This window comes from Lepisma saccharinum, chromosome 16 (assembly GCF_977018435.1).
Source record: "Lepisma saccharinum chromosome 16, izLepSacc3.1, whole genome shotgun sequence".
Classification (NCBI taxonomy): Eukaryota; Metazoa; Arthropoda; class Insecta; order Zygentoma; family Lepismatidae; genus Lepisma; species Lepisma saccharinum.
This window is the reverse complement of record NC_139244.1, coordinates 32,942,030-32,961,199: the sequence shown is the minus strand read 5'-3', so window position 1 is coordinate 32,961,199 and position 19,170 is coordinate 32,942,030. Positions and strand designations below refer to the sequence as shown.

The window sequence follows — 19,170 nt, the reverse complement described above, 5'->3', positions numbered from 1 at the left end:
CTCCTTGCAATTTCAGTCTGCCAAGAGACATGATAAAGTGAAATCAGCTGGATTTTGAATAAGAGGGCCTATGAGTAGAGCCAAATATTTGTGGTGAATAGAACATCAAGGTTTCAGTACAAAATCTTGGCATCAAAATCTGTATATAAAATGACATTTCAGTGTTATAATGGTGAATAAAAACCAAAATTAGATTTAAAAACTATACTTATTACAGAAAATTAACATTTCACTTCTAATAACACATTTATATACAGGGAGGTTATTTCAGTCGTTCACCGCCAGCGTGACGGCCGTTCCGCGGACTCTTCATGCAACAGGTCCCGGCAAATTGCGTTCAGGAAGTCCGTAACAGAAACCGCTTGTTTTGTAATGTTTCCACTTTTCACAATTACAGTTACAATTACAATTGAAATAAGCACGTACCTTGTCGCACGGATGCAGGAAAAGGTGTCCTCCCAAATACAAATATTTCTGGCACCTTATTTCTGACATCTAATCTTAGATTAGTCATCGCTACTTTATTCTCAGTTGTCGCGACAGCGCCTGCAGCTTATCGGGGGTTGGGTGAGTTGTCAGCCGCGAGAGGGCGCTTCATACTGCACGTGTCGGCAGTGATGCCAACCGTAGGGACATGTCCCTACGCATAGGGACTTTTCACTAAATTTCGCCCGCGTAGGAACAGATTTTGCCAAATGAGGGAAAACGTAGGTACTTTTTTCAATCTTGGTAAATTACATTTTATGAATTAGTTTATCTGGATACTTTAGCGAGGAGGAGAAAAAAGAACTAACTAACAGATCTCCATCAGAATTTTGGAACATGTTATCGGTTACCAAAAACTTTCAAGGCAAGTTCCTTTTTGAAAACATTTCCACTCTCGCGAAAATAGTGCTAACATTGCCGCATTCTAACGCGGAAACGGAAAGAATATTTTCAATGTTAAGTGATACAAAAACAAAAAAGGGAAATAAAATGGGACCAAAATTGTTAAAGAATGCAGGAAATACAGCATCACCAACCAACATCTATCTCTTCACAGCAGCAGCATGTATGACTTCAAATAACATAATCAACAGTAAACGACTCAACGTTATTCATTAGGGGTGTGCTGGATTCTTTACTTTAAAAAGTCGTTAATTCTCGACGTTTTCTGCCTTGTAAGTTTCTGGAACTTATCGAAAGTTGTAAGTTTTTATTCTAGAAATGCAAAAACAATCACTTAAAGTGAAAATGACTTGTAAAATTCGAGATTTCCAGTGCTTCGGGAAATTTCGAACATTTCCCGTCCCGAAAATTTTCCGACTTGGTCGGGAAATTGCAAATTTTTCAGTCCCGAATGTCGGGATTTAAAAAAATTACCGTCCCGATCCCGTCCCGACCCAAAAAATTCTGTCCAGCACACCCCTATTATTCATTAAGGCAAGAATTTACAATACCGGACCCTTCTGTAATTTCTATGCTACGTCTTATACTCACGAAATAATTATTCGTGATTATTTATCTCAAGTTAACATGTTGGGGTGAGGGGGAAAAAATGTTCATTAACGTGTAGAAGTTGTAAAATAAGCTTTTCAATTCTCGCAATGATTCTCCGTATACAAGTATGGTAGCCATATTTGTTGATATGAACAAATTAAAATTAGTTACGCTGTCTACAGCGTTGCCACACTGTTGATTTCATACTTGGGAGAGCATGGATCGTGTAAGAATGGCGGAAGAGAACAGTAAAAAAGTTGTTAATGTTGTACAGATTGTTAGGTGGAGTGTGCAGGAGGATGGCTGTGGGCTAATTAATAAACTTATGGATTTCAGTATATTGCCCAAAGAACGTGCTTACATGTGACAGCGACAATCACGATGTAGAAGAACTGATTCGATTACAGGTAAATTTGGCAACAGTACATCAATCATAAAATTGCAGGATACGAAAATGGCGTCTTCGATGATGAACGTTTGCCGTTAAAGTGCTACGAAAATAATATTTTTTATCGGTTCGTAATCACAATTACCGCAAAACCATTCAGGAATAGCCCCACTGACCATTCTCGGTAAGTTTAGGTTAAGTTAGGTTAGGCAAACATAGTTAAAATTTGGGCTCGAAAAAAACATGCACGGGTAGCCCAACAAACCATTGACGGATAGCCCCACGAACCATTCAGGTACGGTTAGGTTAGGTTAGGATAGGCAAACATAGTTAAAATTTGGGGTCGTAGTAATATCAGGAATGTATATTTCATTTTTTAAGTATTGGAAACACAAAATCTTCCGGTAAATAATAAGCAATCGTGCCGATCGCGGACCACTCAATGTCACTTATTTTGCAATTTCTACACGTGACCCCCCAAATTTTAACTTCAAATTCGTGATTAGGAGGCCTCAATTAGTGAGTATGCGAAATATTACAAAAAATCGGGGAGAGGTCCTGTATTGTAAATTCGCTCCTTCATTAATTGTGGAAGCACCGAGCAGAAAGATTTGGTAAGTAAATGTGTATATTTTATCTTCTGTTTGCATGCTCATGAGGTGTTTTTTTTTTAGTCACTTTACTTGGCGTAGGGACATTTGGTCAGTTGTAGGGACATTTTGACTACGTCTGTAGGGACATTGCCGAAAAATGGTTAGCAACACTGTCGGCTACCAGACGTCAGTGTTCGTTCATGTTCAATTCTGTTTGCGTTCAACAGTACGCGTGTTGCTTATACTGTGTTATTGTAATGTGCTTACTCGTGGCCAGTGCTTTATTGTGTGTTAATTGTTATTCATTCATTACTTATGTCGTTAAACAAATATAGTCTTGAACATAGAGTTTTTATGTACGATAATTACGTGAAAACGAATTCTTGCAGAAAAGTGGTCAGGGATTACGATAGACAGGATCTCTTGAACCTAAGAAACGTGTTGTATTGCTGTTGAAGGAAGTCATTTTCAACATCTCTTATAACACAGGAGGTTAGTGATCATCATTATTATTACTTTTAAATATCATTTTACGCTTTCGGTTTGCTTTATGCGCCGGGATGCTGTCTTCCCTTTCTGTCAACTGAGGATAAAGTAGCGATGTCTAATCTAAGATTAGATGTCAGAAATAAGGTGCCGGAAATATTTGTATTTGGGAGGACACCTTTTCCTGCATCCGTGCGACAAGGTACGTGCTTATTTCAATTGTAATTGTAACTGTAATTGTGAAAAGTGGAAACATTACAAAACAAGCGGTTTCTGTTACGGACTTCCTGAACGCAATTTGCCGGGACCTGTTGCATGAAGAGTCCGCGGAACGGCCGTCACGCTGGCGGTGAACGACTGAAATAACCTCCCTGTAGTTGTCAGAGTTAAGTTTATATCTGTGTATAGTAGTCCATTTTATGCTTCTCAAATATTTACAGCAGAATTATTCAATTTTCAGTGATTTGCATGAAAAACAGGATAATTCACACTTCAGAAGGCCACGTCTGGTAAAAAAAACCCTAAATTTAGTGATTAAGAGAGGCATGCATATTTAGTTTTTGACGAAAACACGAAATTTGAAATAACACATTACAGGGAAACCTCGTTAATACGAAGTACCCTTTAATCTGAAGATCTTCCCATTCCCCAGCCGATAACATAGGATTTATAATGTATTTCAGTATGGATAAATCGAAATATGGATAATGTTTAATACGAAGTTGTTTACAAGACCCTTCCGCAAAACTGTCCCTTAATTCGAAGTTGACACCTGCGTAAGTCGACAAGAGAAGATCGAATGTGGAGAAAGCATGGACGTTATGTTAACTGGACCTTGACATCTTTCCTTGTCCTAAGAGCTGCTGATAACTCGAGGGAAGCAGCCCTAAATGCCCCCTGGACATTGACATTCTTTGTCAATGTGCATGGCAGGTCAAGCTCTTTCCCCGATGAATAAGCCACCTTGGAATTATTCACCAGTGCTAGATGAGAAATGAGAGATAAGATCGCACGAATGTTCCAAAATACAAGACGCATGGCACCTGGAAGTCTCACACATCTGTCTAGCTCTGAGCTCGAGATTCAGCAATTTCCCGTGATCGAGCAACTTTTGGCCTGGTAGCCAACAACTTCCGGTAACCACATTCATTAAAGTGTGTTCTTTGTGCCCTGTAGAACGTCATAAAAAAAGGGAAACTGTTACAGATAACCAAAGCAACATAGGTAAACTAAATATCATCAACCCACTTAATGCTTTGTCATCTAGTTTTCCCGCAAAAGTTGACGTCGATCTTACGTATGTTGCAACTCCAGTTTCCCGATTCGATTCATAAGTTTCCCAACTGTGGTGGTCATAAAAGTTGCCAAAACAGTGTTCTGTTGGCTGAGTGACTTCTCCCCCTTTTTTTTTTATAAGCAAACGGGAGGGAAAGGGGGGACCGGGCTTTGCTAATTCTTTCGGCCACGATTTTCTTGCTCGTATGTGCACACGGGCTCCTTTCCTTTGCAGTCTAAAAAAAGCAACCAGTTCTGAATACCTTCTTCAAAACTAACAAAAACTGCAGGATAAGTAAAAGAAAAGTGACCCCCTTCCTTCTCCTACAACAGCTCATTATCCGCCACTGGTGTGCATGGTAATGTGATAATTGCAGAATTCAGGTCCCTCTTTCTTTGAATTCAGCTGTCTGAATAGGAAATATTGCCCATATTATTGTCTGTTGCATGGTAAAACGTAATGCAAGGATCATTTTTATTATTCAAACTGCTGATAAAAGTTCAGTCTTCAACAACTGCCTTATCTTTAAAATGCGGATGATTTCCCTTCTGCCACCTGCTGCTTTTAACTTCCAGCGGGTCTCATTCATTGTGTTTACGCTGCAGTTGGCGCCAGTGTTTAGTCTAGCATCTGGAAAGCTGTTTCTTGAACCATTAGCGTGCTGCTGTTAAAAAAACAATAAAAAAACTCAATGCTTGTAGGAATACGAGAGGAAAAGTTTTGGCGGAGCGAGTGTTTGATCTTCCTGAATCCTTCAATAAATTGTCAATTAATCTGAAAATACGAAAGTTTCGTAAAGCTTGTTTTCAGTTCATTTTATGCTGATGAGCTAAGCAGGACTAAATATACAGTTTAAAGTGGGATCCAAACCACAGTGATTATCGATTGCGGCACTGTTTAATGTGTCCTAGGATACACATTCGGTGCAAACAGATCGCGAGTTGTGTGTGTACTTTTTCAGAATGGATTACAATGCAAGTTGAGGAAGAGTTTGGACTGATCCCTGCAAAGGAGCGAATATGAAGTTAACTGAAGGAAAAAAAACATGACTTTTTTTACGATGTGTTTCAGACAGCCGAACCAGAACAAAATTTACAGCCCTGGGTTTTTGTTTTTTTTTCCCCGAGGGAAAGGTTGTGTTCTCTCACAAGAGAATCTTCTTACCAGTTAATCCTGTAACGGACAATGTTCTAGTGAACGCACATAAAATCCAATATTCATTCTGTCCGATTATCTCCCGTCTCTTGCTCGCCCCAGTGTGACTACTGTCAAGATTCTTCCGAGTTTCACTTCTTGCAATAAACGAGATTGTTTTCCTTTTCGTAGGTCTCTGTGCGAACGGGTTTCTTATGAACTAAAATTGTAAGAATTTTGTGGAAGAGCAAAGACTTTGCACAATTAATTAAAAGAAAATACAGTTTTTTAAAAGACTTTTTGCCACAACATGCATCCCGTGCATAACCTGTTGTATAACTAGGCAGGATAAATGGTGTTAACCGTCTCCGTGGAATCTTTGTGTCCGCGTAAGCTTAGTGTTCTCATTTTGTGTAACATTTTTTACACTTTCTTTAAAACGTACAATATTATTATATAGTACATATACAGCTTATTTTCTGAGCTACCACCAAGTATAAAACATCCGTTGTGGGGGTAATTTATACTCTACTTTATTTACACCTGAAAAACAGGCGCCATCTTGAAAAGTTTGGATAACTCGAAGTCGTTTAATTCGAAGTTGACATTTTTTGGTCCCTTGAACTTCGTATTAACAAGGTTTTCCTGTATAATGTTAATTTTTAATGTTTTTAAAAGGTGCGAGGTGCAATATCCTACCCTGTTCTGTCACGAAATAATGCGAAATTAACTGCAAAATGCGAAATACACTCAAACATGAAATTTAGAGTTTATTTACAGACTAGACACTTTCTGAAATCAGAATCATCCTACGAGTTTTGCAATTCACGGAAAATTGATTAATTTTACTGTAAATATTTGAGAAGCAAAAATGGACCCCTTTATACTGGAATAACCTTAATATTTTGGTAATGACAAATGTGCTATTAGAAGGGATATGTTTATTTGGTGTAAGTGCAGTTTTTAAAACAAATTTGGGATTATATTAACATTTTTTAAAACCAAAATGTCATTTTTATATACTGCTTTTTCATTGCAATAACAGCGAAATTTTGTTTCATTTACCAAAAATATGTGCCCCCAGTGATTAAGAGTTTATTTCAAATTTTGCTGACAAAATTTCGACCTGCTAATGTTGCCAGCTAAGGTGATATGCATCTAAAATGGCAATTTTTCACTTAACCCATACAAATCCATCTAATGCTGCACATGACCAACATTGGTCGTAAATGATAGACTCACATGGCATCAGTCATCATATGTCTATGACCCTTTGATAAGTTCTCATGTACTTCTTCCACCGAAAAGTTGCATCTGCAAAATTTTTAACTCTGCCTTCCACAAGTTATTGACTTATGTAATTTTCTGTATAGAGTAAACTGGTAACATTAAGTATTGAAAAATATATCTATGCATGATGCTTAGAGGCATGCATATTTAGTTTTTGACGAAAAAACGAAATTTGAAAAAACACATTGTAGTGTTAATTTTTCATGTTTTTGAAAGGTGTGAGATGCTTTTTGTGACCATATTTTGTCACGAAATAATGCGAAATGAACTGCAAAAAGCGAAATTAACTCTTAAACACGAAATTCAGAGTTTATTCACCGACGCGACACCTGCTGAGGTCTGAATTATCCTGAGAGTTATGCAATTCCCGGAAAATTGATTAATTCTGCTGTTAATATTGGAGAAGCAAAATTGGACCCCTTTACACAGAAATAAACTTAATACTATGATAACTACATAAATGTGCTATTAGAAGTGAAATGTTAATTCTGTGGAATAAGTGTAGTTTTTAAATCAAATTTAGGATTATATTCACAATTTTAAAACCAAAATGTCTTTTTATATACCACTTTTCATCCATTTTTTCACCGCTATAGCACCGATATTTTATTTTATTTACCGCTTTTGAACCCGAAATTGACTCCGTTTTTGTACCGAAATTTTGCTTTTTTATTTACCAAAAATATGTGCCTCTAATGATGCTACATAATGCAGAAAACTCGGAGTATGTGAGATGTTCATCTGTTATTGCAGTGTAGCGGTGCATTCACAAGAGAATACTGGTAGAGCTCGGGGAATGCATCAATGCTTCTCTTGATGACCACTGACAGGGGATTGCTACAAAATGTATGGGTGGAAGTCTACCACCACTTGGATGTGTGCTGTGTGGCCAGAGGGGGGCACACAGAACATTTGTAGAATGTAAAGGAAAACAGAGTCTACAGTTGTTTTCATGTTTCATTCATGTCTGTATGTGAATGTGTGTATTTGGAAAATACAGTTTTGAAATCAAATGAATCATTTATAGTAGCCCTGTACTATACTCCTCACGAATGACTATCAGCCAAAAACTACATACTGGAACTGTAAAACACAAATGCACAATTTCTTACTTTTCAACTTCGACCATAGAGGACATGTAAGAGAGATTTGGAAACTTTATTGCTGTATAATTGCTTGGTTCTCATGAAAAAAGGAAAAGTCTAAGAAATATGGTTTACATGTTAAAAAGATACTTACCGAAATTGAAATTCAATCTTGAAACTGCAGTCACAGTTGGAACAAATCGTGGCCTTCCATTTGCCACCATAGGCATTTTCACACATCCTTGGTTTCCTGTCTTCATCTGAAAATTTAAAATAAACAAATATGACATTCTGTGTAAACTGACATTGCACATTCGTACAGAAAAAAGCACTTAGCAGGAATAGCATATTTTCTATGCTGAAACAAGTGCATTAAATACATATTTTATATCTCTAAATGCAGGGCTCTGGGGGTAAAACATGGTGACATTTTGATCATCTTTGTGTTTATTAAGCAGAAAGATTATTAGAAACTATAGTGTAAATAAACTGTTTTCACATTGTGTTTACCAATTTAAGAAGCATTCAATGAGTCAAATGAAAATTGCATGACATGACAATAACATGCTAAAATTGAAGGATAGTTCTCTCTACTTTGGAACTTAATGACCAAAATGTCACATGTTCAAATATTCATTAGTGAAATCTCAGGTACATTTTTGCAAAATTTTATCAAAAGATTAAAAACTGCTATTTGAAGTTGTTCTAATCTATAAATGAGTAAATCATTAGGTGATAATTTAACATTACAATCTTAATTAGACTTAAGCAAGTTACTAATTTTTATCAGTGAATGTCTACAAGCAGGTCTCGCGAAAAAATTGTAACTTAGTTTTGCGAAAAAAAAATTGTAATGTCTAATTATCATCAACTGCGTCTTATTCCCCAAACATGAATTACAATGTTAATTATAATTAGACATAAGAGTAACTATTTCTGTGAAACTTGCCCCCTGCCACGTATCCCTTGGGAACCCATTGCTTCACTGGTTTCTGGTTCCTAATGAAAGTTTTCAGGCAAATGGTGGCAGAGGCCACCGAAATTAATAGAACCTCTACAAGCAAGTTTTGCAGGAAAAAGTTAGTAACTCGCTTACATCTAATTACAGTCAACTCTCGATTCAACGACCTTTCACAGTTCCCGGGAAAAGGGTCGTTATTTCGAAGGGGTCGTTATTGGAATTTGCACCAATTTTCAGCTTAAAGGGAGCTCAAACGGACACAAAGATGCCTAGGAGATGGTAACACCATTTATCCTGGTAGTTATACAACCTGTTATGCACAGGATGCATGTTGTGAGAAGGAAAATAGAACATGAAAAAGTTTTCACAAAAGAGAATTTAAAATAATGTTACTTTGTTTCAATTGTGCACAGTCGTTGCTTTCCCAGGAAATTCTTACAATTCTAGTTCATGAGAAACCCGTTTGCACTGAGACCAATGGAAAGGAAAACAATCTCTCGCTTATTGCAAGTGAAATTCGAAGAATCTTGACACCAGCCAGACTGGTGCCAGCAAAAGTCGGGAGATAATCGGGCAGAATGAATGTTGGATTTTATATGGGTCTACTGGAGCATTGTTTGTTACAAGATTAACTGGTAAGATTAGATCTCTCTGGAGAAACAACACAACCTCTCTAGGTACCAGACAAAAAAAAAATAAAGGCAGGGCTGTAATTTTCGTTCTGGTTCGGATGTGTAAAATAAATCGTAAAAAAAGTCACGTTTTCTTTGCTTCAACCAACTTCATTCACCCTTCCCCCTTCCCCATTTAAGGGAGCAGTCCAAACTCCTTCCTTGAGTTGCATTGTAATCAAGCGTGAAAAAGGAAACTCGCAACTTGCGTTCTGTTTTCACCCAATGCGTATTCTAGGACACGTCATTAAACAGCGTGTCAGTCGATAATCATTCGGGTTTGGAATTGAATTTAACTTTAAACTGTATATTTAGTCCCGATTAGCCCATGACGATCTAATGTTGTATTTAGGAGTATTCTCGATGTCAAACACCCACCCCTCCAAACCTTTTCCCCTTGAATAATGTATTTTTAATGGGTCTCAGCGACCATTCCTATATTGAACACTTTTTTTTTCCCTCCACATGAATGGTTCTGAAGAAAAGCAGATGCAAATTAAATTTACAGATTTGCTTATCAGAAGGCGCAGAACAGTTATTTTAACTCTTGTTTTCCTTTCTGGAGATCGAATTTCGTTATCGTCAAATCAAAACAGCTTGCGAGATTCAAAACAATAACTTTTTCCTTTGCGCTGGATGAGTCATCGCTGTTATCGGCAAGCAAGAGCTTTGCAGACACTAGACAAAACACTGGCGCCAGCTGCATCGTAAAAACAAGAAGACCGGCTTGAAGTTCGAGCAACAGGTGGCGGAAGAGAAAAGTCCCAGCATTTTAAAGATAACGCAACTGTCAAAAATGGAACTTTTAACAGCAGTGTAAAGAAGAAAGAAATGACCCTTGCTTTACGTTTTACCATGCAACAGACAATAATCCGGGCAATATTTCCTATGCAGACAACAGCATTAAAAAATAATAATAAATAAATAAAAAAATCTGAATTCTGCAATTATCAACATTGCCGTGCACACCAGTGGCGGAGAATGAGCTGGGGAAAGGGTAGAGGGTCACTTTTTTTTTTTTTACTTGTTCTATGGTTATTGTTAGTTTTCAAGAATATATCCAGAACTGGTTGCCCCATTTTAGACTTCAAAGGAAAGGACGACTTTTCCACCCTCGCCTGTAATCAGCCCGCATCAACAAAAAAATCGAGGCCGAAACAATCTGCATTCCCCCCCCCCCCTTTACGTTTGCTGACAGGAAAAGAGGGAGAAGTCACTCAGCCAATGGAACACTTTTTTGGCAGATATTAGGACATCGACACAATTAGGATAAAAGTATGAAGTGGGAAACGGGAGTTATGATGCACGTAAGATCGAAGTAACCTTTTGTGGAAACCTGGATGACAACGCATTAAGCGGGTTGACGATCTTTAGTTCACCTATGTGGTTTTGATTATCTCTGACAGTTTCGCTTTTTTATGAAGTGTTGCAGGGAACAAAGAACACGTTTTGAATGAAAGCGGTTGCCTGAAGTTATCGGCTACAAAGCCGAGAGTTGCTCACTCACGGGAACCTGCTGAACTCTAGGTCAGAGCTAGACAGATGGGCCAGACTTGCAGGTGCCACGCATCTGTATTTTCGAACATTCCTGCGATCTTATCTCTCAAGGTGGTGTATTTATCGATGAAAGAGCTTAACCTGCAATACACTTAGGCAAAGACTGCAAGTCCAGCAGTCATTTCGGGCTGCTCCCACCCTCCCCCGCGAGTTTTCAGCAGCTCTTAGGACAAGGAAACAAGTCAAGTCGATTTAAAATAACATCCAAGCATATTCGATCTTCTCTTCTCGCGTATCCAAGAGCAAGCCTGGCACGTTGGGTAGCGGCCGTCAGGTGCGAGGTAACATTGGTGCACTTGAGGGAGGGGAGGGCAGAGGTCAAGTGCTATTGGATATCACTCAAGCATGGTGTGGTGGTGTCTATTTTTAGTTCAGACCTAATTGTGAGCGGTAGAGCGCTCGTAAAGGGAATGAGTGGAGGAAAAAACAACGCATTTTCGGCCGATTTCCTTCAATTTTTCAACTTTTTTTTCCCAAATTTTTCTAAATTTTTCACGGTTCCCGGGAAAAGGGTCGTTACTTCGAGAGGGTCGTTATAACCGGGGTCGTAGAATCGAGAGTTGACTGTATTATTAAACCACATCTTTTGTTCTCCAAACATGAATTACAATCTTTTGCAGTACGAAGTAATGTTTCAGGTTAAAGTGGCACATCCATCTGCAGAGAGGCATGAACATTTTCCCCCAAGTGAGATCACTTCCAATACCTACTGACTTTAGAAGCATTTGCACAAGTGAGGGAAAAATACATATTGAAAGTGGAGAAGGGGTTGCAAGTGCAGCGTAGTTCCTAGGATCAACCCTGAAGTAACTGCTCTTGCACAATGTTCTGGCATTCCAAACTTTATTAAGATTTCAAATGATTTGGCTCACATAAGGAGACACAAACCCAGTCTAGGAAAATGAAAAAAATATATTAGTTTCTATTTTATAGAAAGAAAGTGAATTTCAATTGATTAAATCAAAAGCACTTTTGCAATCCTCATAGAAAACAGAAATTTACTTGTTCACTGGTTCTTGAGATAGCACAAACACACTGATCACAAAGTTCCAATCTTCAGGGAGAAAAGTGCATAACCTGGGTATCTCAAGAGACTTTTTGAGATAATGGAAATTAAGTTTATTTACTGACCAAATAAACAATAAAGCATTACTTACATTGCTGGTGAGACCACTAAACGTGGTTACTTTCTTTGCAGAAGCTTCTTTTCGTTCCTTCTGTTTCCTCACATGATCATCAATTGAATCCATCCTCTTAAATTCCTTTTCATGCAATTTTGCAAAATTCGGTGGTTTCGTAAGACGAGGTATGTGACTTGCAGCCAGCTTCTCATTTAATTTACCTGAGGGAAGTAATTTAAAGGAAATAAGTCATTAAAAAGCAAGAGCTAATGATACAATTAGCACTGAGGCAATACCGAAATATCAGAATTGGCTAATACACTGGAACCCCGATTTTACGTTCCTGAATTTTACATTTCCCGCATTATACAATCTTGATTATCCCAACACAGCAAAATGTTATAAACTATTCCTCGATTTTACATTTTTCTGCAATGTAAGTTCTTTCAGCTTGGTCCCCTGAAATATGAAAAATAGAGGTTCCACTGTAGTAGCATTCACATTTATCTTGCACAAGTATTTTCTGAAAAATTTTCAATTTTTTTGATTTTCTGACTGTGAACTTGCATATATATTTTGAAGTAAAACTCTGCTAGATTGATATACTTTTCAAATGGAATACCTATATTATTTTTAAACATTCTTCACATATTTAGCATGACAATGTTGAAATGTCTAAAAGTAATGGTATCCGAGTTGGTGTTAGTGATATCAGCTGAATGCTAATTATAATTTATGGAAACATTCCATGTGTACACAACATAGAACATTAACTAGAAGCCTCTCAAATAGTAAACTAAGTGTCTCTTAAGCTCATAGTGGCAATTGTTGCAGAAATTAATTGAACAAAAAATCAGTTTTACAGAAAAAGCGCATTTTTTATTATTAAGTATTGTGTGTATTAATAGCTGGATTTTTCATTATGCAAAATATGAATTCTCATGTATAGTTGTGTGTGTAATACAGATCTGGAGAAACCCACTACCATACATTGTAGAATACAAAAATAGAACAGCATTCCATTTTCAAAGTTCATAATACATGGCTAGTGAACACTACTGTAATGCTTTCAGACCAGACCAAATGAACAGAAAATAGCTGGTCTATGCTTCTTCTGTCTTACGCCTGCGTTAGATGGAAGCATTTCCTTTAACATTTTTGCTAGCATAAATGCTATGTAAATGCTTCCAAAAATCTTATAGCAGATAGTACTTTACATGGAAGCATTTCATGTGACATTTCGGTTAGCTTTTGCGATTAAAAGTGAAAAATCTTCTGACTTTTCTCAAAGATACTGTCCTATTCCCATAGCATTTTTTGTAGCATAACGAATCAGAAGTAAGCTAGGTCACAAGTGCAGTGGTTTCTCATGCATCTTATAAATTGTTCTCTTGCCAGGATTGCAACTCTTTGCCCTATCCCATTTCCAACAGAAACAACAGCACATGCCACAAGTGACACCTGTCCCCTCTTCTCAGACAATTTTTATTCAACCCACCCTGTTGATGGGTACCAGATCACAAGACTTACAATTGTGGTAGGAAAAAGGTTCCAAGAAGGTTTTGAATGCCCAATTTTATACATTGTATTTTTTAGCACTTAATTCAACGTTCTAGACTGTGGCCGTGTGATGTACGGCATCAGGTTTTGGACTCTGGCTACAGGACGATCGCTGGCTCTAGTCTCTTGATATTTTGGCCTGTGTATGGGACCAGTGGCCACCCACAGTCGTGAGGAAAAAGGGGAGCTTCGAATGAGTAGCAAAACTCAGTCATGGAAACCTACAACAATGACCATGGGTTGTGCTTTTTCTCCAATCTTAAGGTAGAAGGTTTCACAGATTTCTACTTTACCTTCAACTACTACTTAGCCATGCCTCTTCCCCCATGAAAAGCCTACCTGCTGGAATTTCATGGTTGCCTAATGAATTTGACTACTGCTACAAAAGCAAGGAAGAGGAAAACAGTCACATGGGCAAGAGAACAGCTTACTGGCAAATTTAATGACATCAGCACAGTTGAAAAAATGTATGGTGTATTTAGTGGGAAACTAAACTGGGATTTTTCTGCACACACATGTCAATATACAGGGTGTATCATAAGTAATAGTTCAATAGTTGAAAGTACACGATAATAGAAGCAAAAAAAGTCTCAAACATGGGTCTACAAACTAGATAATTGCGAATGTGTGGTTGCAAGTTGCCACCGACTTCATTGTTTGTAAACGACGTCCAAGTTGGTAAGATTCTAATAATACAGTAAGAAAAGTCATTGGAGATCTCATTGCTTTTATTGAACATTTACTTACTTTAACAAACGTTAGTATGTTACAATTACTGTACACTCGTACCTGTTAAAGGTGGTGTTCAAAGTGTCTTCCTTGCATCTGGATGCAATACTGTACGCGATTGCGCATGTAGTTTCGAATTCTTTCATACACCCTCCAGTTAATTTCAGAATTGATCACAAGCATGTACAATTCTCTATACTTATTGTATCCATCCTGTTTGATTATAACGCCACAAATCTGAAATGTTCTGTTTAGTAAACAAAGAGCAAACCTCTGAACATGCAAAGAGTAAAGCACTGTTTACAAAATGCAATCAGTGACTGTTTTTAACCACACATTCGCAATTATCTCTAAAACAGCTAGTTTGCCGACCCATGTTTACTGAGACTCTTTAGCTTCTATGTATTATCATGTACTTTCAACTGTCAGTTTGCGCCATTACTTATGATAAAAAGTAAAGTGCTCCCCTGTGTTTAGCACCACACCATGAAGGCATATAGGGGGTTTGGGGGTAACGCCCCACACTTTCTTGATCCGGTTGTGAGTGGGGGTGATGTGATCAGCATCACGCCCCCGACTGCCTTTAACCCCCAGGGTTTCCCCCAGGTACCCACGTTATTCGACGCTGGGTGGGTGTTGGGGTCACTTCCAACGTTAGAAAGTTCTTGGATTTGAACCGGCTGGGGATCGAACCCGGGACCTTTAGCATGGTAGTCAGACGCGTTACCGACTGAGCCACCACAGCCACGCTATTGCTTATAATACACCCTGTATAAATCAATTGTTAATATAAAATTTACCAATACAGAGAACGACAATCCAATATTAAACTGCAAGTGTTCCTCAAAAACTTGAATGATAAATTTTAAACTCCTTAATATACGAACATAGCAGACTGCAATAGGTTTTGCTATGAAGAAAACTGAATTTAGACATTTACTTTACAGAATTAGAGCATATGAATTGTGTGCTTCTAAACATAAAATAAAAGCAAAATTGCAAGATTTTTCACTAAAGTGAACTATTTAGATCAATCTTCAAATCTTCAAAATTACTGATAATTAGGGATGGGACCGATTAATCGGTACTCTATCGGTATCGGCCGATATAGGCATATCGGTGTATCAGTTTATCGGTAAAATTACAGATTATTTTACCGATCCGATATATGATAAATATCTGATAGTTTAGTGCAAAATTCTGCCATTTTTGTTGTAATTTTTATGGATAATTTCCATGCCCTACTTTTTTAAAAAGTAAATGTCTAAATATGTAATTTCTCTTGCACTGCAGTCACTTTGAAATACACATTTTTTAAGGTCAATGAACCTTTCAGATTCTTCCAGGACCATTTCTAATTTTATAACGGATCGGTACATTATCGGTTATCGGTATCTGTAAATTTTATATCGGTACATTATCGGTATCAGCCAAAATTTCATATCGTCCCATCCCTACTGATAATTATTATCAATAATTTTATACAGAGAGATACGGCTGTATTGGCTGATGCCGATCAAGTACTGATTAAGTCATGCCATCCCCAATGTAAAGAGATAGCATCTATGGAAAAGTAAGCTTCCAATGAAACTTAAGTACTGTAAAACTGCTCTTATGGCTTTAATTGCCAATGTGACACTATTTATCACATTGTTATAACTAACATTAATCAAACTAAGAATAAGTGTCTGATGAAGGAAGCTTGTGTTCTCTCGAAATGTTACATCAAAAATTGTGTTTATGTGCTTGTAAGAACCGTAAACTACAAGAGAAGTAATTCTACAATGCAAGCAGTACATACAAGAAAAAATACTTTGCAAATCACTTACGATCAATAGGTTTAAATGGAGCGACAAGGCACTGCGGCTTTGGTGCAGGTGTAGCAGTTTTCTCGATAGCCGGCATGTTCTTGTCTGTTGGAAGCAGTCTTGGCTGAGTATCCCGTGAAACCAAAGTAGATTCAGGAAGAACTGTAGTTTGAACATTTCTGGGAGCTTCCATTTCTGAGGTTTCAACAATTTCAGGTTTCTTTACATGAGGTGATCCACCATCAGGCAAGTCAAATGTTCTTGTTCGTCTGCGCTTTTTTCTACTAACCAACAATCCACTTCCATTGTCCTCTTTGTTAGCTGAAAAGAAAACAATGTATGTAGGCTCACACTTTCAACTATAAAAGCCTGAAACATGATTGATTCACAGTGAAATTCAGGGCAAACATTGTGAGTAAAGGATTATATTTCAGCAATGATATATAATTTGAAGTAAAAATTTTTCCATCTTATCCTCAGCAACTGTCCAGTATCTCAGACTACATGAATGGAGTTTCCAAGGTGTATTACATGCAGAAGGGAGGGAGGGTGTCGACATTTGGGTATCTTTCAAGAAAGTCAACCCCTTAAGGAGATTTCAGACTGAAGCTATAAGTGACAGGTGACGCTTGAGGATTTCACCAATAAAACACAGGTTCGTGCAGCCTATCATGCAGCTATGGTGTGAAATATTGTTGTTTATTGGCTCGTTCCCAAGTGACATGCATCACACGTACGTTTCTTCGGTGTGAGAATTCATTAATTTCAACAAATTTTGGACAGTTCAGCGTGGGTGAACGGAACAGTGGAACAAGTTGCATCCAAGAAATCTCCCTTCCACTTTGACCTCTAATTCATGTCATCAAACAAACATAATAAAACAAAGTACTTTTCTCTAAAAATGATTTGTGAATAAAATGTATTTTTGAGCACAATTCATAAGTAGGGTTCCTGATTTTTGTAATCACAATAACACCAAAAATGTTAATTGTTGCAAAACTGTGTTTATGAATCTGCAGTGACTTGCTTTAAACACACTTTTCATGCATTTGAAATCACCAAAAAAAAGGTCACAAAATGCAAATTGTGGCTATTTTTGAAATTTCAACATATTTTGTGCTTAAAGTATTAAAAACTGAATGGCTTGCATGATTACTTCACCTCAACATCTGTAATCATCATCTTTTGGGATATCTGAAGAGCAAAGTGTTTGTTGACAAGAGGCAAGTTTTAAGGAATGATTGCAATAATGGACACTTCCACACAGACACAATATAAAAAATGTATCTCATAAATGTAGTCCATTCAAATGCTTTGAGATACAGCCTAGTATGATAACGAACACATCTCACAAAATTAGGTCATTTGAATTTTTTTCCAAGTCCATCACATTTATCTGCAGCACACTTTGCTTAGTTATTTTCAGAAATTTGCATACCCGTTTCATTTGGAAGTTCATCTCTTGTCTCAGGCACTGCAAGTTCTTTGTTGCCATCCTCTTTGGGAGTATCGGTCCCTTGGATTTTCCTCTCATTTGGAAGGTCACAAGCCGATTCCATCTGTGCAACGCTTGATGTGTTTGGATCTTCATAATGAATTGAATTACTGAAGAAATTGCCTGCAATGAAGATCGGAAATAGTTATATGGGCGGAAAACACCCCTTTCTTGAATATTTCTGGCATCAGCAAGATTTGTATCTATTGAAGAGTAGTCTTCACATGAAATTTGAAAATAAACTCCTCACAAAAAGTTTGGAACATTGTCCTATTAGGTAGTAGGTGATAGGCATGGTGGCATATGTCTGCGAAAACACAAGAACATCCAGCAGACAGATACCATGTGTTGTCGAATTCCAAGGATGTTCCTACCACGTAATGCCTAATATAATAATATTCCAAACTTTTTGAGAGGAGTGTATATTAGAATCTTGCTTTGCTCCCTTTGTTCACAGACTTGGAGTAACAAGTACAAGGAGTTTTACATGGAAAAGTACTGAAAGCAAAAGTGTGCAATGCTATCATCTAGGAGGCTAAAAGGAGATGAGGATTGTCAAGGCTTGTGCCATGTCAATGTGTCCAGCCATCACATGAAACATCAGTCCATTTCTTTGTACCAGGAAGGAGTTCCAATCCTACGCCATGTACAGTGGTTCCGGCCAAAGAATGGACTTGGAAATTCTATTTCTATCTTTTCTGTTGAAAACCAGGGAGAGTCACTTGAACCGCTGAACCAATCAGCTTTGTCCAGTTGCCGTGGTGAGAGCGAATTCTCGTGGTATTCTGACTTGCCTAATTTTTCATTTAGATTCTTTTTTGAAACCGGTGGCACCCTCAACAAGGCCAAGCCTAATGGTTGCCGCCGCTTAGCAAGCGAATGGGTCTCAGATTCCCTGCTTCTCCCTGAAATGCGAGCGAAGGGGGCATGTTGACAGGAAGAGGTGTCTTGTATGACTGGACAAAAATCAGGCATATAGCAACCGGTAGCAACACTGCTTTTCCCCCTTGAACTGGAGGCAGAAATTTATGTTCCAAATACAATTAACATTTCTAAGTTGGTTAGAATCACACTTATGAAAATTTCACTTGAAGTGAACCATTGAAAGTAAATTCAAAAGCAATAATGGACAATAATAATCTGCAGGAAGGAAAAAGTGGACATTTGAATGTAATAATAGTCAGCAACATGACTAGTGTTTAACATACCAAAAAATGATGCTTTGGTATAAAATAGGGAGACAAGATGAAACTTATGGCACAGTCACTGGGCTACTACACAGAACATGCAAATAGATAAAATTATCATGAGCAAAAAATCAATCAATTCTAAATTTTTAAAAAACTTTTATTCATACAAAAATGTATGAGAATTGAAATAAAAATCTAATCTTTGCACTTTTGTTTAAAAGACAGATCATCAAAATCAGGTAAGCACAAGCTGAGATATATCCGTTGAATTATTCATGTTGGTGGCTGGCTATCTTTGATAGATATCATTCCAAAAAGTTTTATCACCTATTTTCGTGTTCTATATA

At 37.6% G+C, this 19,170-nt stretch overlaps 1 protein-coding gene across 1 annotated transcript in view; it reads right to left on the bottom strand.

The window, feature by feature from the left end:
- LOC146000006 (uncharacterized) overlaps positions 1-19,170 on the bottom strand; it is a 77,033-nt gene that overhangs the window by 4,833 nt on the left and 53,030 nt on the right. Inside the window, exons 7-10 of the mRNA XM_083137310.1 lie at positions 17,577-17,756; positions 16,160-16,459; positions 12,078-12,262; positions 7,886-7,991 (exon numbers count right to left, since the gene is read on the bottom strand). Coding sequence (XP_082993436.1) covers positions 7,886-7,991; positions 12,078-12,262; positions 16,160-16,459; positions 17,577-17,756 — 771 coding nt within the window. The remainder of the gene's footprint in view (positions 1-7,885; positions 7,992-12,077; positions 12,263-16,159; positions 16,460-17,576; positions 17,757-19,170) is intronic.